Source organism: Branchiostoma lanceolatum, chromosome 1, assembly GCF_035083965.1.
Source record: "Branchiostoma lanceolatum isolate klBraLanc5 chromosome 1, klBraLanc5.hap2, whole genome shotgun sequence".
Lineage (NCBI taxonomy): Eukaryota > Metazoa > Chordata > Leptocardii > Amphioxiformes > Branchiostomatidae > Branchiostoma > Branchiostoma lanceolatum.
Window position 1 is genome coordinate 16,069,064 of NC_089722.1, and position 22,757 is coordinate 16,091,820.

The 22,757-nt window shown below is 38.8% G+C and overlaps 1 protein-coding gene across 10 annotated transcripts in view; it reads right to left on the bottom strand.

Moving 5' to 3' along the window:
- Positions 1–22,757, bottom strand: part of LOC136437553 (syntaxin-binding protein 5-like) — an 83,711-nt gene that overhangs the window by 30,047 nt on the left and 30,907 nt on the right. For 9 of the 10 annotated variants that reach the window (XM_066432172.1, XM_066432195.1, XM_066432215.1 and 6 more), the window contains exons 3-15: positions 18,675–18,756; positions 17,778–17,878; positions 16,122–16,256; positions 13,582–13,645; positions 12,204–12,287; positions 10,394–10,599; positions 9,407–9,561; positions 7,029–7,101; positions 6,035–6,185; positions 5,171–5,238; positions 4,415–4,455; positions 3,492–3,697; positions 2,363–2,551 (exon numbers count right to left, since the gene is read on the bottom strand). In XM_066432172.1, coding sequence (XP_066288269.1) covers positions 2,363–2,551; positions 3,492–3,697; positions 4,415–4,455; positions 5,171–5,238; positions 6,035–6,185; positions 7,029–7,101; positions 9,407–9,561; positions 10,394–10,599; positions 12,204–12,287; positions 13,582–13,645; positions 16,122–16,256; positions 17,778–17,878; positions 18,675–18,756 — 1,555 coding nt within the window. The remainder of the gene's footprint in view (positions 1–2,362; positions 2,552–3,491; positions 3,698–4,414; positions 4,456–5,170; positions 5,239–6,034; positions 6,186–7,028; positions 7,102–9,406; positions 9,562–10,393; positions 10,600–12,203; positions 12,288–13,581; positions 13,646–16,121; positions 16,257–17,777; positions 17,879–18,674; positions 18,757–22,757) is intronic. The other variant, XM_066432237.1, reaches the window with a different exon arrangement.

Sequence of the window (22,757 nt, forward strand, 5' to 3'; positions counted from 1 at the left end):
GCACTAAGGACAGAACACACCCAATGATGAAGCAGGGTTACAATGTACATCTTATCTTTGATGTAATTGATTATCATTATCATTCTTTGTTTAACATGTGCTGAAGCAGGTACTGTTTGTCACAGCGGATATCACTTCAGCACTAAGGACAGAACAACGCCCAATGATGAAGCAGGGTTACAATGTACATCTTATCTTTGATGTAATTGATTATCATTATCATTCTTTGTTTAACAAGTGCTGAAGCAGGTACTGTTTGTCACAGCGGATATCACTTCAGCACTAAGGACAGAACAACATCGAAGGATGCAGCAGTGTTACAATGTCCTTCTTTATCATTGATATATGAATATGATTATCATTCTGTGTTTTCTAAGCCCCGAGAGGAGCAAGCTTTGCAACGGTTGATGTCATTTCAGCATTGAAAACAGAATAACATCCAAGGACATAACTGCTTATCACTGACAAAATTATTATTTTGATTTCTTTGCAAAAGTACATTGTTCCAGTGTAGAGCTGTGTACCTAAACAAATTTTAGGTACAGGTACACTGTTTTAGATACAGGTACGGACCTGAACCTGTACCTGAACTACCAATGTTCAAATAATGGTTGATTTTCAATAAGGACAATAACATGGTTGAACTGATAACAACATAATGTTCATGAAAACAAAGATGAAAGTTTGACTCTGGCCTTCTTAAAGTTTATTCTTTGCAGTCTTCAGTGCACTGCCACGGTAATTTCATGGCGATTTTATCTGTCAAAGTTCCAATCCCCTTGCCTGTTATCCTCGCCAGGCCTGGAACTGATTAGTACCAGTAAAGTACTGGTCCACCAGGGTTCAGGCATTTTGGACCTATACCTAATTGATTGTATGATGGTTCTGTACGATACACAGCTCTATGCCAGAGTATTTCCTTAGAACATCTGCATGTTGCCTTCACCTTGCGTCTTCCCACCCCATCCCAAATGGATTATCACATTCATGAGCAGAGATAGCATTGAATCTGGACGGGACATTAAGTCCATTCTGACCCATTGTGGGTGGAGGGGGCTGTACCAAAATACCTGGTGGAAAGATTAAGACAGCCTGGGCCCTGGATATTGATACTTCACAGACTTACAGTTCCATCTACTACTTACTGATTTCACCTATGTTGGCAGGGCTTCAACAATGGTAATAGCGCTGCGTGTTATCATTGGGGTCGGGACTATATGACTGATGTGTTCACTCTCACATCGCTGTAATGGAATTTTAAATTTGCAGTAGTCTACACGGGTGAGGTGAGGTGAGTCTACCTGTGCCTGGTAGTCTCTTGTTTCTGTTGGCATATACAAATGTAGCCCAAATCTTTGCGGTCCATAAGAAAGCAAAAAAAAAAAACAGACTACCTGTTTTCGTTTAATTTTTTCAAATGTCAATACAAATGTAGTTGTAGCATTTTCATCAATGATTAGTATGATACACTATCATGGACATTTTTCAAAAGTTGGTCAAAGAAGGTATCCTAAAACAAAGCTTCCAGACTGCAATATGACTATTTCTAATTCAGTAAGGTGCGTAGTCTAGTGGTTAGTGATCTTGCCTCTGCTTAACTGACTTGGGCCCCACTGGAAAGGGTCACAGTCCTTAGGACGGGACGTTAAGCTATGGTGTACTGTTCACTGAACTTGTCAAAAAGACTTATGGGTATTTCACCGTCACAATGAACCTGTTATACTGTATTACATGTATACAATGTACATGTAGTGTCTCTCTTCTCTGTCACGACCAGTGGAAGAGTAGCTCAACTGTTCATTGACTTCATTGAGCTTAACTGGTTCCAGATCACTTTTACATTTTTCTGACATGAAGTAAGAGGAACAGAACTCAGGACTTCTGTCTTATGATAGGAATACATTTGTACATTCATTTCTAATCATTTTTGCTACTTCTCAGAGACAAAAGTAGAGATCAGGAAAACATTTTGGGTCTGGAAATAGCGACTACATGTAGCAGAAACACCAGGAAGAGGGCAAAACGTTAAAGACAGCCAGATATCGCTGATGAGGACAAGTGTTAAACTAATGATCCTAGCACGTATTCAGAACGTAATGTGTATACGGCAATTAGCCTGCTATTTACTGTAAACCTATTATAACTGCAGAATCTCTTTTGTTCTCTTTGGTCAACATTGCATCAGAGTAACAGCCGTTGCATACGATATGTCTTTGGGCACAACTAAATGAACAAATATGCGAGATATTAACCTTAAATACGCGAACACGACCTTAAACGCTTACGTTCTGGCGATGTGCTCATGATCCTCTGTATGAAGACGTTTTCTAAGTTCTAGGTTCTTTGATTGAAGAATACCAACCTTCAGCAGGGGGGACCCCACTTTCTCAGCTCCTTCTGAGGACGTGCTGTGGTGGGGTGAGGGGCTGGGCATGCCCCCTGACCCGGCCGACCCCACACTGCTGGAGGGGGGAGGCATGGGGGGAGGGATCTGATCTGTGTCGGGAGAGTCCAAGTCATCCACCTCATACACCAGGGCTATCTCAAGAGTCTAAAAGAAAAAAGGAAGAATATTGAAGCCATTTTCTTAATTGGGAGGATAGAACATTTTCAGTCTAAAAGCTATGCTATCTCATATCATTATCACATTGCAAAACACCAACTGAATTTAAGACTGTAATACCAAATACCCACTGAGTCACTTTGGCTAATCTGTCAAAAGTGTACCAAAAAACACACACGGATTTGGTACGCCAACAAATGTATGTGCCAACATCTGCACGTTTGCCAACAATAGGCATAATTTTTTTCTTGCCTAAGGCCATGTTGATTTGATTATATAAATGACATCCTGTGGGAACCCCAAAACTGATGAGAGCATGCGAATAAAAAAAAAAGTTTGGCAAAAAAAAAAGTTGCCTTCATTATGAAATCTACGTGGTCAGGAAGGATGAACAAGAATTAACACACAGAGAATAATAATATCTTTCTTTGACTTTGGAATTGACTTTGGCATTCTACAACATTAGTATCCGTATCCCAAAATATAGTTTTATAATTCAATAGCATTATATTTTCTCATTTTGCAGCTGCTTTGTATGGCTTTTTTTTGGAAAGGGACGAATCAAAATTGATGCGCACGTGGATGTCATCCATAGAATCAAATCAACAAGGCCTAATACCAAATGCTTTATGTACTGTTGAGTTAGTAAAAAATTGTTTCAGTTGCAAGCCCAAGATTCAGGTCCAGCCTGACTTTGTTGCTGTCATTTAAACAACAAGACAAACAAACAAAACAAACAGACAAAAACCACAGAAAACAGAAACATACCAGTACGTCCACTTTGGTCTCCACACCTTGTCCAGGACAAACAAGCAAACAAGAAAACAAACAGTACAACAGAAACTTACCGGTACGTCCACTGTGATCCACACTTTGTCAGGTACAAACAAACAAACAAATAAACCAACAAACAACAAAACAAACTTACCGGTACGTCAACTGTGGTTTCCACCTTGTTGTACCTATAGACGATGACGTGCCCTGATGTGCCGGCCACACACAGTATTCTGCTCTCGCAGCACATGGCAATCTTGACTATTGCAAAGGGATCTTCCTCGTACTCTGTGCTCTGGTTGAGCGGCTGCTTCTCAAAGATCTTACTGGTTCTCAGCTTGTACAGCAGCTGTAGTGTTACTGGGTATAGTGAAAAAAATGCATTGTCAGTATTCTTCTTAAAACAACAACAAAAAAGAAAAAACAGAAATTGAAAATCATGACATTTATTGCTTACTTAATCTTTCCTCTTGGTAAAAATTGGTAAAAGAAAATCATCTTAAGCCCCACTATTATAATCCATGTCCTTGGTTTTAGGACATTTGAAGGTGAAAATATACAAAGCAGACATCATAAAAGCAGAACTGAAGGTTCTGTTATTCACAACCAAGTATTTTACAAGAGCCTATGTTTCGGGGAGACTGTCTGTCATCTTCATCAGGGCAATACTGACTAGTTCACAGTGCACTGAAGCTAGGTGTTACTGCTGACAATGCAGTCCCAAACGTTAAGTATTGTTACATTAAAATATACTGTTAAGCAACAATGGTGAGATGATGCGGTTCCAAATGTAAAGTATTGGTATATTAATAGATACTGTTAAGCAACAATGGTGAAATGATACATGAACTTGAATATTGTTAAGCAACAATGATAAACAGCTTCAGTGCACTGTGAACTAGTCATTATTGCCCTGATGAAGATGACAGACAGTCGTCAAAACGTCGGCTCTAAAATAGACTAAGATTGCACAGAGGCATGAAGCTGGAGCTCAGGCTTTGTTTTCATTACATTTTTCCAGTTAAGCATATTGCCATTTACTCCTAGAACCAACAATTTAAATTGTTGTGGCCTTACCTGCAGAGGCATCCCAAAACTTCAACGACCCGTCTGCATGACTGTAAAGGAGGAAACATGTCATCATTAGAAGGTGCAACAATCTTAAGGCAGATAAAATCTTAACCGCAATATGTACATCTTATAAGCTTCATAACACCTACAAAATATGCTGACTAATCGTCTGTTCTGGTATCATGTCACACTTAATCAGACAGTACCAATCGGAAACTTAGACACTTCATAAATGTTTAATGGCTTCTAGTAAGTTCTATAGACTAAACTACAATGTACATGAATGTGTTTTACCGGTTGGTAAAAGATTTTATTCTAATACATACGCGTATATAATAACCATGTGATGCAAGGTATGATAAAATACTATAAGATACTGTCAACATTTATTTTCAAAGTTACAGATCATTCAAGAGAATCAAGGTATTCTGTTTTCCACTTGCTCAACAATTTGATACGTTCCATCTATAGATAAATTCAACTACATTCTAAAATCAAGGAGACAACCCTCAAATAGGTAAATATATCAGAGAATGTTAAGGCATTAAAACTAGCAGTGTAAGTGATACATGTATGTTAAACTTGACATGTTCAATTATCTAATAACTTGTACATGTACGTAGGTTAATTCTTTTGCATCCGATTGTTTGTTTTCATGTATAGTTGTAGAAGACCTTCCGAAAGTTGCTGTACTTTTGTTGTGTCAATACAGATTGTTGTTGATAAGGATATAGAATAAAGTAAATGTATCAGTATGCTTACCCTGTTATGATAATCTCAGGATAGCTACATGTGGAGGTGCCCCACTCCCCTCCCTTCACAGGCCAATTCTGTAAAGGAAGAATAAGTTACAGCATTGGGACTTATACAATAAGCAGACACATATTTAATATCTAATACTTTTTGTCCAATAAATATATCTAATTCTACTATGAGAATCATTTTGAAATCATGCATGGTTGCATCGTATCATATCAGTAAAAATGTAGCTCAGGATAACAAAATATACTCTCATTTGCAGTTTCATCTCAAACGTCACAGTACATTCTATTCTTTTAACCTTATCTTTGGTGTCTAACGTTGTAAACCGAAAGGCTGTGTGCAAAAAAAGTCGCCTCAGTTGGAACAGGGTTAACACCATGCGTAGTTGGCAGTACTTACTAATAGCAATAATCCATTTTGAGATCAAGAAATTAGAATCCTATATACATGTAAGTCCTGCAATAGATGGACATTGGTGGCAAATCTGGCTGACCAATACATGTGTATCTGTTAACAACCAAGTACTTTGATTCTACTGTAACAGTACAATGTACATTAGGACTAAAAGTAATTGTCTACGATTGGACATTATGTTTAACGGAGAGATATCCCTGTTGACAACGTTCTAGGCTACGACATTATCCTGTTCTACTAGGAGTCATCCCCAGTTCTGCCAAATAACATTAGCGTTGGCACTAAGGTATGACCGTACCGTGTTGGTGGTATTGATCCAGGGGTGTTTCTGGGAAAGAACCGATTCCCCGTGGGAGTATGACTGGGGGAACATAAATCACAGCTGCCTGTTCTCATTTGTCAGAGGGCATAATGAAAGAGGAGGGGCTGTTCTATCCTCGGGGTGTTTACCTTATCGCTGAAGCCAGTTTTCTTCTGTTGTCTGGAGCCCACCGTGTAGAAGGCTGGGATCATCTCGGGAGGGCAGTCAGCGTAATACGTGCAGCATGTGACGGGGGACTCATGCAGATCCATGGGGTAGGGGTTCTGGAAGCAGGGGTACCTAAAACAAATTCCAAGTTTACTTAAAGGAAACCCAAGCAATATTAGGGCCCGAAAATCGGATTTTGAAAGTCAATCTATCTAGTCATTTCTATACATGATTAAGTTCAAACAACACTATGATCACAATGTATAGCGACGTACATCATGCAAAAATACGACGTTGTTGTGATGTGAGAACCAGGGGTTTTGTGCAAACTTAGGGAATCATCATATGGCACATTTTTTCGCGGTTTTGAAATACTCAAAGTATGAAGCTATTATCAAACGCAAATGTGCTAAATAGTGTTAGTAAATCTAAATGACACCACCATAAAGATTTCATCATTTTTTTGATTTCCATATTTTAGGGCCTAATATTGCTTTGGTTGCCTTTAAGGCCTGTACACGTACATCGGGTGATTGTCGGAAGATGACAAACTGAGTGCATTCTAGGGATAGCCCTGCATCTGTCCTTCAAAATTCATGTCTTGTTACAAGAAAAGCTGTCTTAGATCCTTGTGAGCAATTCGCTCAAGTCAAAGCTGTATTGAATTTTGCTTGGAAATTCAATGGCATTAAATTCATACAATGGCTTATGATGATGTGCAAATGTGTAAGCACCATAAAGAAAGTAGGAAGACAAAAAATTACTACACAACCTAAAAAGTAACTTCAACAAAAACAAAATCAGTTTGTACCACTTCTTATTAAATTAACATGGGGAAAAGCTACAGTAACTGTATCTCATACAGCATGTCACACAGTACAGAAATGAGCCTTTAAAACAGTTCTGATCTCGACACAACATTTATAATTCATAATGTTAGCACAGGGGTGCTGCTAAACAATGGGAGGGCCTTACCCTGGTGTGGTCAGATCTATTACTACAAGGTCGTTTTCCAGCAGCACTATAATGGCGTAAGGATCCTGGAAGTCTGCAAAACAACAAACGGAAAAACAAAAACAACTGTAAGTTTCATATACAGTCAAACCTGTATTAGCGGTCACCTTTGCAGAGCGGCCACCTGCCCATAGTGGTCACTTTTTGTCGGTCCCTTGGATTTTTCCCATTGACATAAGCATTAAGAATTAGGCTATAGCGGCCACCTGTCCAACGCGGTCGCGGCCAGACGATTTTCGGTCCCGCGAGTACAGTAACACTGCCGATAACGGTCACGGCGCGCCGGTAGAAGCCGCATCGCCACCGCACGCCGGGTTCAAAATCTTCATTTTTTCACGCAGTTATCAAATTTATGCGGCCTCAACTGGATAGGATCATAATAAAGAAAACCAGAATGTTTTATCTTTGTTAGAAAATCCATGGTTTGACGTGAAGTCAAGTATAGTTTTCTTCACATGGCTTGCATTTGTACATCGTGGTAAAATTGACAATTTCTGTGCATTTCGACTGGACAAATATTACGGCAGCCTTTTGGAAAATACAGCCCACACATGTACCTGATGCGGTAAGTTCGTGAAATGTTTGAATGCCGGCCCAATTTCCGTTTTCACCGGGAATTCATTCAAATTGTGCTCAAAACGTGTTTCGCGCAATTTTCAAAATGGCGCTGATACAAACTGGATAGGTAGCAGCACAAAGGTCAATGGAAGACACCACTTTTACGGAGGTATAATATATTAAAGTTATTTTGCTGCAAAGTATCACTGAGGATAATTACTAAACCAAAAGCTTCAAAATGAATGTGGATAATACTACTATGATGTAAAATTTGGGCTGTTGCAATTTTCTGAAAAGACAAAAAGCCTTCAAAAGAGGGACCTTCTTCTGAGTACCCTATTAGCATAATGGTAGATGCTCATCAACACAAGCCACAACAAGAGACTGAGGAAAATTGTCGCCACGATTTTATGTTTGAAAACGGTCGAAAACGAACAGTAAGTGACAACATAGCAACATGTATTTTGTTCTTAACTAACTAGGAGTAAAAGAACAACAATCGAACTTCTAAAATGTGCCTTACCCGTTTACATGTGTACTGTACGGTGAATAAATGTATCTCAGTGGGTACTGAAAATATGTGTCACTCGTGGTCAATTAATCGACATTTTCTCCATAGCGGCCACCTGTTCTTAGCGGCCAGTTTTGGCCAGTCCCTTGAGTGACCGCTATAGACAGGTTTGACTGTATACATCCAGGCAAATTTTAACATCACATAATAGAGAAAACCAGCAACAAACTTGAGAATGCCGCCTTCAGTTGCAACATTCAAAAATATGTTGCAAAGACTGGCCATGGACTATGATTACTGAATACAGAACAATATTTTATCATCGACTTATTTTCATACACCGAATATGGAATATTGAATGTAACGTTATCTTTGTAAACAGTTGTTTTGTTCTATTTTTTGTTAAAGACCCCTGACTTCATCCCTTGAACTCTTGAAAAACAGCCACAGCCAAAGAGTATGTAAACTTTCAAGGTTTGTTAAGGTTAAAAAAAAAAACACTTCAACTTTTGCAACCAAAACCCTTACAATATCCTGACTTATGTTGTCTCCCAAACCTTAACAATTTGGTTGAATGTGCTAACCAAAAATGACAACGCACAGTCTACAAACCAAATTCTCCAGGGTAATTTTGAACAGGCACGACTACACATGTGTGATTGGCTTTTTGCTATCGTGAGTTATTCGGGAGTCAAGGTCTAGCCTTGAAGAACTCCCCACTGGTGTTATAACTGTGCCAGAGGTCAACTCTACTGCGCTGAACAATCTGTTTTGTAATGAAAGTTTCAATGTTACAGATGGGATAGGATATCAATTCAAGACGATCTTCAAAGAAAAAAATTGTGTTCAGAATTCATTCCTGGTACTGTGAACATATCATTATTATATATATATAGCATGTGTACTAATATTAGAGTTAAACTGAGCATTATGAATATCATACCTAGAAATATAATAAATTATGCATCTACAGGACACATTTAACTGTTACAATCTGTGCTAGCGCTATTAGGACATCAAGACCCTTTCATTTCTAAATTGCAAGGTAAGCAGAATTTGCAAGACTAGTGATGTATACAGTCAAACGTAACGTGACCACCTCTACGTAAGGACCACCACACTGCGAACTGTAGCAGTATGTGACTATAGCGCTGCCGCGAACTTAAAAACACCGCGAAGACCCTATTTTCGCCTCAGCGCGAAATAAAAATCATGTGAACTTAAATGAATTTACAGAAACTGTATTACTGTTACAGCAGATGGGTCGTACCATTAGGCCAGGGGGTGGAGCTCACAGGGAGGAAGTTAACGACAGGATACTCCATCTCCAGGACAGTCACAGACTTGCCCTGCATGACCGTGATGCAGGGACGCCGCCCCGATCTCTCGTAGGGCAGACCGTCCGAAAACACTATAAACGGGTCCCTGTAGGAGACATAGAATAAAGGCATGGTTGGACATCAACTTCTAGTTAAAAGTTAGTTAAAATCCTCCCACACCATAAGGTGTATAGGGCGGTGCCCATCTCCGTTTCATAGCCCTGGGCCACACTGTGGTGCAATCACTGCAGCAGGGGGCTAGTCCACTGGCAGTGGAGTGTGTTTAACTTCCATACTGTTTCAGAAGTATGTACCATTTTCATGAAGTCTTTGGTATGACTCAATGTGCCTCTTGTCCAGAGGTGTCCTACCCGGGAACGAACTCAGGCCTTCTGGTTCCAGATGTGGTAAGTGACAGAGGCGCAGACCACTACACCCCACACATCAACTTTTAAACACCAGATTTTTTTCAGAATGTTTAAATGAGTAGACAACAGTTGCCAGTAATCAATCTGGTTTCCAGTGTTAAATACACTTTGTACATGACCTGAACTTTTTCAATTATACAGTATAAGGTTTGTAAAATTTTGAAGTAGTCCCTTTCATCATAGCCTACGTGCCATCTGATCTACCACCAGGGCTCTTATACTTGCTTCCCCTGACATTTTTAGGAAAGCAAGTATAGAAGCCACAGCAGTATATCGCATGGCGCCCAGGGTTCCTTTTCTGCATCTGTATCTGCATGTATCTACGTAACGGCCATTCGCCGTAACACACCAGCTGATTGAAGATTTTGTCCTGATGTTTTGAAAAGATTAGTACCAAATCAAATTGCTTCATAATGGTTTTCATACAGCCAGGACGATCACAGGCTTTGATACTGGATTAAATATGACTCTAGACATATCAGACTGATAAGCATGGCCATGATAGCATACCCAGTTCTTGACGTGGGCCAGGCCACTTTCATGATGGGCCTGCAGGCCTCGGGTTTGGAGCCCTTCTGTGCGGGGTGTCCGTGGGGCTGGAACACCTGTGCAGGCTTGCTGGGGCTCCTGTAGTTCCACACCGACAGGCTGCCGTCGGAGTGACTGCACATAAACTGCTTTCCTTCATGGTGCCAGGCCAGGGAATGTAACGTCTGCTGTAGAGTGTACAGTAAGAACACATAATGTTAGATATAAAATAGATATGGCATTGTGTGGTGCAATTGGTAGGGTGTTTCGCCCAGAACCGAGAGGTCCCGGGTTCGAAACCATCAGTATGCCCCGATGTTGTCCCCTTCTCACTCCACCCAGGTGTGAATGGGTACCTGACTTTGGTTGGAAAAGGACGTATTGAGGTCACTTGCTGGCGCCAAATGGCAGCCGCCCAGACCCTTGCGACAGTTCCACAAAGTGCAAGTGTGGAGCAAATATGTATCTTGTGTATTATTGTGTATTATGTGATTGTAAACCTTGCAACAATTCAGCACTGGCTGCCATTGCACGGATAATTTCGGACCAATAAACCCTTTATTATTATTATCATTATTACTATAAAGGTAGGCCATAGGCTGTTATGCACTGTGTCTAGGGCACGGTATTGGAAGGCAGAGCCCATCCCTTTCCTTCCACCGCCTTTTACCTCCCCAACTGAAGTCAGATACCTATTTTTACACCTGGGTAGAGTGAGGAAAGTCCTGTAATGGTGGCATGTCAGAGAATTCGATCCCAGGACATCTGGGCCAAACACCCTTACAGTTAAACACGATGCAACTTGTTAGATATAAACCAACCAAAGTTTGTACAAAGCTCAGTGTGATTGTTTTTTGTTTTTCTAAATCTGTCTGAATAAGAGTAGAAAAATTACAGTTTTTAAATGCAGCAAATAGCTCAAATGCTTGTCGAGATACATCATTATAGCTATGCAGTTGGAAGTTTCGAAAGACAGCTTTCTAAGTGACTTTGTATCTGAATTTCCTGGCTGTATTGGAACACCAGTTTGTATGACATTTAAAACACAATTATAATAGGACGGGAGATTTTTTTTCGAAAACAAAGACAGTGATGAGCACAGGAAAAATCTACATAACTCTCATGATAAAAAATGTTGTGAATGTTATTCTCTGGTGCTGATTGTCCCACTTTGCATATTGAATACTGTAATTCTTGAAATTTTCGAGTTGGTTCTATGTTCGCGGATTTGTGATGACCTCTCACTGAAAACTTAGTTTTCATTACTGTAGCAGTTTGTGACTATTGCACTTCTGCGTGAACACTCCATTTTTTCCATACCGCGAAATCAAATCACTGCGAATGTAAAGGCATTTATGTCATACCTTGGTCGCGAAAACGTTCAATACGGGTGATAATTTCCGTATCACACAGGGTTCTAAGTTGTATCACAAGGGCTTCCATAGAATATTCAGAATGCATTTTGAGCGAGCCGGTTGGGCCACTGTCGAAAAATCGAATGCCGGATTCTGAGGTTGGAATCAATTTTGTTACGATTTCTTTGTTTGAGGACACAAAACTCTCTCAAATTCAGGCGCATTTCGCATTGAAATGTGTGTTTTTTCAGGTGGGCATGACATAAATAAAATACAACACGGTGTATTCCACATCACCCTCAGTCCCGGCCGGTACCTCGGACAATACGGAATACACCGTGTTGTCTTCTACATTTACAGTATTTCACCTTTTAGCGATAAATACCCTGTGCAATCATAATAATTGTCCAACCTTGAGTGACTTTTGACCTACTTACCTGTTCACATGCATATCTACACTCGGCTGTTTTGGTCTTCAGGTCCCACTGCACGATCATACCCGTCTCGAATCCAATTAACAGCTGCAACAGACAAGAGTCATCCATCAATCACCTCACAGTCGGTGGAGGAAATTAATTTTCATTAGAAGAATTTCTCGCAAATCGAGGAATTAGTCGGACTAGATTGAGGTCAAGCGAGTAGAAGGGTACATCAATTTTAAGATAATATTGAAAGGATTCTAGTACTGTAATTCTTGTTTCTTTCACTGTAACTTTATGTTCACTGTTTTCAGTCACCTCTGTACCGTGAACTTATCAGCACCGTGAAAAACCTGCAACAGTTGTAATTACAAGTTAAAGTTCGGTGAAAATGTCCATTTTCCTTACACCGTGAAATTTTGCTACCGTGAAGATAAAGTGAATTACAGTATCTATCTTATAATTATAATTAACTGCATTTTTCAGACCTGAATTACTGATAATGTGTGACTGATGTTTCGAAGCTAGTTAATTTTACGGATCATACTTAATAAGAACAGATTGTCTTCAGATTGACAATGTAATATCCACTCATATCTAGAAAAAAATATTATTTTGAGACTGGCGTCTTGATAAGATTTGTACCATAAATGGCAAAAAGGTAGCCAATTATTGATAGAGCAGAGAAAATTAAAAGTATGTCTATGTTCCAAATCAGCAAGGCTCTAGCAGTCTACATACCAATGTTGTAAACTACATGTAGTTAACTGTTTGCATTCATCATTCATGCTCTATTGCATTTAGGTCTTTGAGCAGTCTATCTATTGATTGTATGTTTGAAAAGTCAATAAAATATACTGTGCTACAGCTCATATATTTTGATGGTTAAGTTTCTTAATATATTATGTTAGTAATTTCTGCAAAAGGTCTACCAACAAGTTTTATTTCCAACGGACAATGAAGGAATTTTGCATGTTTCAACTTTCTTATCAAGTTATTATTGTACGTGAACATACTAAAAAATCAGATTTTTTTCAAGGGCAAAAAATTCCATCTGTAAAAAGGATACATATACTTCTATTAACATTATTCCGTCAGGTTACATAAATCCGCTGCTTTGAAAAACAGTGGGTTTGAGAGATCTCTAGTGCAGCACCCCTAGGCATGCACAGTTCAGATTATACAGGAGTGCATTACACTGGGGTTGTGTTTTGACGTTGTGTTTTGACGTATATTTTCAGGGTGGTGGAATTATGTACCCTAGTATGTTTAAACTTAGGCCACAGCAAGTAAATTTTATGGATGACATCAGTGCGCACATTGATTTTCGCCTGAATTTGAAATCTTTGAAGGTGACTGAATAATCGGCATCTAGTTTTCTCCTCTCTTTCCTCACCTTAGTAGAGTCGGTTGGATTATCGCTGAGGGACACCACAGGGCCAGGGTGAGTTCTCTGAGACCTGAGAAAAAACACAACCATGTCAATTATTCAACATTACAACAGAGAATCTTCTAGATCAAATTGTTTCTCTCTTGAATAGATGGCAAGCATGATTGATGGTTGTGCTAAACTAGAAGACAACATGGGAATGGAAAATGTGTGATGCTGCTCCACATGTTCCCTTTCTCTTACCTCCAGAGACAAATTAACTGCCATGTGGACACCATACTGGAGCATGGTTCGACTCGTGGTAGTCATAAAAAAATCGTTTTGGGCCATTTCTGGTGGGGGGGGGGGCATTCCCCTACATGTACATTCCCAATTGGTACTGGCATATCAACTTTGGATTCCAAAAATGTTGACCTTAGTACTCAGAAATCCACTTCCAGTCTACAAAACCTTCTGTATATACATGTAAGCTTTAAGAGAAAACACTTTGTTCGATCAACAGTATCTTAATCAACCTTCTCCCTTCAGCCATGGAAACAAGTTTTTCCAGAGTTAAGAGAGAAGGTTTGAAAATTCTAATCTAAAGGCATACTCTGAATATGATCAAAGTTACAATGATCAGACAGGGCATAAGTTATTGGAGAGAACACATATTTTTTTCAAAGGCATGTCACAATGTTTCAGACTAAACTGGCAGATGAAAATCCCATGGATAATGGTGGCACCGGGATGGGTTCAAATGACAGTTATTCTGTTCACACTGGCACAATTGGCGGCAGCCGGAATCATACATTTTTCACTAAATGTCCTCATCAATATTCGTAAAGGCAAAATGCGGTGGAGTCAATGGCAATTGAGATGACACCATCCCTCCATTGTTCTGTATATGACAGGTAGAATTGCCATCAAAAGAACGGCCTGGATATGGCGATGATGCTGAATACATGCTGCCGCAAATAAGACAGGGGCAATCTCAGGGTTTTTCATACGACTAATAGATTCTGAATTGAAATCCACCCAAATCATACCCAAAACATGAATTGATTCTGAATCAAGGCAAAAGAAGCCTCGGTTTTGCTAAAAATGGAACCCCTATGATATCAGTTTTCTCCCCGGGCACTAATATTGCACATTTAAGTACTATGATCACCTTTCAAGGGCTGATAGAATATCTAGACTTAGCTTCTAGCAATCACATTGTCAATATCCTTTCAGCGCTCATCCATTAATTCTAAATACTGCCCACTGGCAAGGTGTCTTTCAAGTTAAGACGAGTTTTTAAGCGAAACGTTTGACGTTTCCCCCTCCCGCTGCGATGTGGTTCTATACCCAGACTTGGCGGCACCACAACTTTTCTGTGTAAAGATTTATCCTTCAATACAAGACACAAAGGAAGTATAGGAGCTAATTCGGCCACTTTGGGTAGACCCGTTCCCCTAAGGGATAGGAAGATCAGGAAAGATTGCGTCTGCCAACTTTGCACTCTCCTCGATATACCCAGCTTCACATTTTAGAAGCTATCTTTTAGCACACTATATCTATAAAACCAGCCTTTCAAAAATAAGTCAGCATTACGGACAATAAGAACTAGAACTACCTCCATAATTAGTACTGCTTACAGTTCTAATGAACTTCTTTAGAACATTTTGTTACAAATAGCACTGCCTGTACGTGATCTTGGGTTTATGAGATGTTGTGTACGGTGCCGTTTATACTGATCCAAGTTTTTCTTAAGACAAAGACAGAGGGAATTGTGCTTATCGAGAAGGAACACATTGGAGAAAGGATGAGGGAGGTCTTAGAGGCAAGTCTTGATTATAAGTTTGGAGGCTATGTGATAAAGTTAGAACACTGGGATAGCTAAGACTTATGAATCAAGCATTTTGAAAGGAGTAGAAAAGATATGATGATATATAGCAAAGGTGAGAAGAGATGAGGTAAAATGAGCATCGATGATTGAATATGAAACTTGATAGTCTAGAAGACTAGGAGTTTATACTACATAAGATGCTTGCAATACATCATAATTTTTGTCCAACCTAAGGCCACACCAATTTAATTTGTTGGTTCTCGGATTTCTTGAAAATATGCTTAAGTGGAAAAACATGTCGAAAAGAAAGCCAGAGGACCAGGTTTACACCTTGGGTGCACTCAGTTTTATGGATGGAATACAGTCATATTCAAGTTCTCCTTCCTGCCCTTATGCTGTCTACTTGCTATATCATCATTCTAAAAAGTCCCAGAACCAAGGAATTCAATTGGTGTGGCCTAATGTATACCAGCAAAGGTTCATAAGATGTCATCCTAATACTGTACTAATTCTTTAAAGTAGAGTTTGGATCTAGACTTTAACTTTAAGTAGACTTTTCCCTGAAACAAATTTGAGGTAAAGTCCTTGAATTGACCATGCATACACTTGGGCTCAAAACGTTATCTATGAAAGAGTTAAACATAAAGCATGAAAGTTCATCTGCATTGGTAAAAGACATTATTGATATTACATTATCAATACCTTTAATATGAAGTTATTAATATACAGTACTTACAGTTCAATAGCCTTATTCCAATTGATGACGTAACCAGACAGCACAAAGGATTCGATGTTAGCGATGTGAACGTTGCCGCGCTCAGTCCCAATGTAGAGCCATTTACTTTGGAAGGGTAGATGACAGTAGGTAATCCTGAGGGGAAAACAAAAACAACAAAATTAGCTGCATCAAAATCTGCTGAATCTGCAATTATGACACAACGTACTGCCTTTAAGTTATATCTCAGATGGGGTGGGTCAGTTACCCTGTTGAATAAAGGCTATAGATACAGCTAAAATCTGTAAATTTCCTTACAGTATGATATCTGATATCTAGTCTCTCTACAATATCTTTGATGCAAGTACATGTATGATGAATCTTGACAGAGTATTGTATTTAGGGCTTGAAGAACACAGCTGCAACCTTCAGAAAAATATTGGCGAGTGATGAAAATGAAGAACTTGCAATTTCGCAAATAAAAAGTTACTGGCTCTGTATTATGATACAAAATACAAATACAGCAGCAGAAAACAGAAAAATAGGATTTCTAGTCTTGATGTACTGTAAATGCAGAAATGTTTGCGGTCGTTTTATGTTTGTGGTATTCGCGGTAAGCTCTCCGCCGTGAACTTAAAACCACCTAAAATTTTTTTACCCTGCTACCCTCTTTTATCCCCTACTATTGTCTCAAACGCAACTTAAAACCACCACAAACACTCCATTTTTTCCCTACTGCGAAATTAAAACCATGCTAACTTAAATGAATTTACAGTATTGCAAACATGTACATATAGACAACTTTCCCCTTCAGCTTGCTGTGGCAGACTTATGATATAACCAAGAAAAAAATCTGTCAAGCAAAATAACAAGCAATAGCGTTCGGTTGCTTGCCAACCATTGGAATTAAGAAATACATGCAGAGCAATGAAGGTACCTTTGGTAACATTTTAAACCCAATCAAGTCAAAATTGAGATGGAGACGGAAATATCCCAACTATACCACGAAGCCCATTACGATATCACCCCAAAAAAGAAACATGCGACCTCTCTGCTTACGTAGAATTTAGTCTTTAGCTTACACGCTATATATATATCCCTAGAAATATCGTGAATATCATCCAAATTTATTCTAACCCGATATTTGTGGGCTGAATGCAAAGTCTAGTTGTAATAATCAGTCTCAACAACTGGAAAGTTTCTCAAGGAGAAAAAACGAGAACACAGTTAGTAATGGTTAGTAATTCTCCAGAGTACTTCTAACCAAAAGGTTGTGACCCAATGACCTCAATCCAGATCTTAAATATAAATTACGTCTATAAAAGGGCCCGTTTGAGGCCCCTTTACCGTACTCAATAGAGAATTCCAATCAACAAATTCATCTGCAGAACTTAGTCTTTTATGGAAAAATTGTATTGATTTTGTTATGATTCTACTTTGAACAGATAAAAAGGCTAAAGCACCCAGTTACTGTGTGTGACGGATTTCACTGTACCGTCAGCTAAGGAAGGGCAGTGAGATAACAACGCTTTTAGAACTGGATGATTTAGATACACCGCAAAATATGTATCAACCTTTCACAGATAAAGCTAGGAACTGCATGTACACATGTAAGTGCATGTGAACTTAAATGCATTTACACTACCCAGCAGTGAGCCTGGCTACTCTTGTACCCACCTTTCTCTGTTGTACTTGAGGGAGTGGAGAATCGCAGGCCTTTTCTGGCGAAGGTTCCACAGGTGAAGGCTGTCATCCGAGCACACGCTCACCAGGGCACCCTGTTTATCAACAACGACACACCGTCAGACAACAAAGCACGACTCCGACACACGGATCACAAAAAGCAAAACTCGGACACACGGATCAACTTCCACAAAGCCTTCTTTTACATCTGCAGGTTCTGGGAAGAGGATGATGTAGCCTTGTCAGGCCTAGTTTCCCTGAACCTCGAGTTGAACGTAACCGCTGTGCTTTTGCCCTTCAAAAGTTCTGCTCCGATCATAACTGATTTTTAAGTCACTAGACAGCACATCTGGTATTTGCATTCAATCTACAACCTGCTGATGCAATTATTGTAGCAACGTTTTAACAGGCTTATATGATAGGATGACATTTTCTGGTTTTATATCATATTTCCTGTTCCAATAAATTGATGTGTATAACGATTACATAAAATTCATTTTGCAAAAGTTTTAAGAATCATTGATTTTTTATATTCTCACACACAACTTGAAAACAACTAATAAAAAATCCAAATCAGTGACTAGTTTACAATGAAAGTTTAGCGTTAGGAATAAGTTCAACACATAATAAGGAATAGATGTTGTATAGTCAGCAAAATTTACTTCTGTGCGATGAAAGCAAAATATAAAAACCGCAACCTGAGACATACAGGAACAAATCAGGACACTTCTTTCATATTTTCTTGGCTTTGTAATGCTTTTTAGAAGTATACCCGGAAATTTACACCATATTGCTTCACTGTGTTCTCTGGGGGCAACTTAAATACCTTGATTTTACACACTGTAAAAGTTATCATGTTAATCTAACCTGGGAGTGTTGCTATGCACCTACCTCGTTAACCAGGAAGATGAGCTGAAGAACCGCCGCGTCGTTGTCGTGCATAACGTGACAGTCCACGCCTGGACGGCCGAATCTGTGCGTCTGGGTTAAGGACTCAACTTAAAGTAACAAGTTCTGTTTTATCCAACAGAAGTAGCTAGTATATCTAGCACATTGAATTTAAAAACATTCTTGTGACATATACATATATGTACAGTCCATCCAGATGGACTAAACCTGAAGAATTCACATAGATCACTAGGGTGTCAAGAACATTTGTGTACATTGTCGTGACCATCATCTACAAGAAAACTTCTTGAAACATACTTAACCTTGTTATAAATACTTGCAGATAAGTCTTGTCATAATCTTTCACACTGGGAAGATATTTGATATAACAAATGCAAAATGGAAGCTTTTCGAATAGATATAATAAATTTTTTGTGGATGTAAAACTACTGATTGATGGGTTAACTTTTCAACAAAATGGAAACTGTATTTTTCAAAGTCAGAGTACGTTTACAATGAATCACTTGCAAGAAGTCATTCAATCTATACATGTATCAACACAGGGACACATTCTGAAAAATAAAAGGTATATATGGATCCCTGGTCACCATTTGAAGGACTGCAACTTTTTACACTGAGAAAAATCAACTAACAAAAAAAAATTTACTAGATGTACATGTCCTTGGTGCTGAATAATGGGTTAGCTTTCCAAATGTCCATTTCTATATTTGGTCATGGCTGTTCAAAGAAGTTGAATCCTAATCAACTTTTACAGTGACATAGAACTTGACAAGATCTTTTTCTGACACTGATATTTTTAGAACAATGTCCTCCTCTTGCTTAATAGCTTTCTTTCACTCCATTTGCATCCATGAAAAAGTCATGACATAGTCGTAAAGGTCATAAGGAAAAATTCATCAATCTTGTTCCAGGTACAATAAAAGACAACTTTAAGGGAAAGACGCCATTGAAAATTTGAGTTACAATCTATATTACAGAACCTATGCTGTACCAGCGTAGAAGAACACAGGACAACATTTTTTTTGCTTGAGGAAGATACGCAATGATGTACACTACCTGAGAAAGCTGTGATATTTCATCATGTCATTTTTGTCATCTGTTAAGCGGCACAATGACAATTGCTCATCAGTCTTCTCATCAATGGAAAAGGTCATTACCGATGAAGAGAGAGATGTTCTCGTGGTGTCTTTCAAATGAGAGACAGGAATATCACGCATACCGAAGGCAGAACGAGGCCTGACCAAACAATTTTTCACGATGTCATTTTGAGTTTCCTTTACTGAACACAGCAATGAGATGTCACCAAGTAAAAAAAAAATGCAAAAGGTCATGCAAAAAAGAAGTTTAAAAAAATCTATATTTAATAAGTTATTCACTTATATTTGGCCGTATCTTCTTTGCAGTAGAATGTACAAGTTGCCGTAATTAGAAATTTGCAAGGAGAATTCTTTGAGCTTACAGGAGATGTCTAAACATGAAGCTGAAGATGAAATTATTATGTTCATATATGGTAACAGTAGAAAGCAGTCCAAAAATCAATTGTCCCGGTTTACATGTAAATATACGCATGTTGCTGAAATTGCACAGGTGTACTCATCCCTGTCACTCAACCAACACACTCACCTGCAAACTGACAGGTAATAAAACTCCCATTCAAGGTTGGAGGATTGGCCAACAGCTATCAGAAAAGTTGGCCAGGCCTATCTTTCAAATGTCGGCCTGGTTTCACCCCGTTTTCATGTAACCGAAAGGGGCACCCCTTGAGAACCATATCCACCGGCTGCTACTGTTGTGTACGTGTGTTTCCTTGAGATAGACTCGCCCTTTCATTCTCGACATCTTGAAGAATATGGCAATAAAACAGCCCTGCAAGAGTAACGGAAGCTTTGCATGCGGGCAGCGATCCTCGGTGGCTGACAGGTTTCACGGATCGTTTTTCAGCCGCCATAACGCAGGCGTACGCGGGAGTCACTCCTGGTTCCCTACTGGCGCGGAGCCATAAAGGGGGGTAGCGAGCTATCATCGTGTATCCTAGCTGGATTAAGTTGTCACAGCAAGATGCAGACAACTTTTATGCGTCTGCTCCGGCGAGAGGCATCAACATAAAAACAACAGCCATACATGTATCAGGAGAAACACATTAACAGATTTGCGAGGGTCGCAGTTTCCTGCATGTGATGGATCAGCGTTTCCGCTAATAACTATTCAATAACACCTTGTAAAGTTTGATTTAATTGACTTATTTGGCTGTAAAAAAAGCCAGGGTTATACATGTATATATGGACAAATCCGCAAAGTAACACATGCGCAGATATGACAGTGATATATTTTGGGTACATTGATAATAGAGTACATATACATGTCACATTGACTTAGAAAGAATAAATTTCATGAAGGAAACAAATATCTTAGTTTGTTCTGTTACAATGAACATTTACATATAGGTAAATGATTAAATTAATACAGGGCATACTCAAAGTCTAGCTTATTCAGTCAATTTTCATAAACTTAATATTCACTTATCATTGATTTCAGCATTATTGCAGTTCTGTCCCCTTCAAGTTAAGTGGTGTTGACCTTACCCCCTGTTGTTGACCTTAGTACCAATGGACCAGACATTGATATCAGTTTATTTGCATATGCCAGAAAAACAAAATAATGTAATCAAACCATGTGCAGAGTCTACCATATGTAACATCGAAGCACAAAAATGTGTAATTACAACAAATGGAAACCAAAGTCAAGTATAATCAACGACAATGACTGTTGATCTAAAGCCAATCAAACGGTCCACTATGAAATAAAAACATTGGGGAAAGTCCCTATTGACTGGCCAAAAACAGTTACTCAAGCAGCTGGATAAAATTTTGAAACAGATGTTTCAAACAGTATCCACTGTCTTACATCAGTGACTAAGGATAGGACTGAAAAACCAGGTTTTATACCAAAACTCTAAATAGATATGTTAATGAGGTTAACATTGGCTGACATACGCTGGTTGACCTTGTCACCATATGCCCTCCCAGATTGTTATTTCCCTTGGTATCCTCAAGGTCGCCAGACAAGCCAAGTACAAATCTACAAGGCTGTCCAGAGGGAGTTTAGGTACAATCGATGTATTGTGCCCTACCAGACAGATTGTACCACTGCAATATAGCAGAGACATCCTCAAAAGAATTTCGTCTGAAATACTCCTTAGAAAAACTGCAACCCATTTCTCCTTGTTCTTTCCTTAACCTTTAGCACACTGAAGTATAAATTCTCTATTGGTAAATTCTCTATTGGTTAGGGGTAGGCACCAGGGAGAAGGTTAACAATTTAAAAAAATGTCAATTGTCCCATGCAAATAAGATCAGCAGTTCCTAATTTTTACTTTACTGTCTTTAGTTTTACTTCTTTGATTGAGAAGAATCTACGTTACCGAACGTGCTGAAATTAGAATTCTAGACCTGGGACTAGTATCTTCATTTGTCCCTGATAAAAAGGATCAACTTTTTTTTTATATCATATTCATAAACTGAGCAATATGCAAGAATTTAACTTCTTTGATTGAGAGATATTTTCAAATCTGTACCAACGTATAGAAATCCATCTTTAGTTATTCTTTTAAAGAACATCTGTTTTTCCTGGTATAAAGACAAACATTAAGCATTGATTATATGGCTGGGGGAATAATCCATGAAACTTGCCAGGTGTCCCAAATCTACCTGGCATGGCAAACATCATGTGGTAAGTGTTGTGGGAAACTACTGAATGGTTCTTACCGATTCTGTCAAACAAAATTACACAATGAGATGTCAACATATTAGTATGATTATACATCATTTTTGCTTCAACCTCTGACCTCTCCAACTCCGAAATTGATTTTACGTTTTCTTTATTAAGGTTTCATTTCAAATGTATATATTGTTGTATGGTATGTTGTACATTTAATTTATCTTATTTTACCTTGACTTGTTATTTGTCTGGCTGAGCTCAAGTTATGATTGTTTTCTGTTTATTAAAACGCATGAATTGTTGTATATATCTGTTACTATAATTTGTATAATTCTAATATGGACTCCA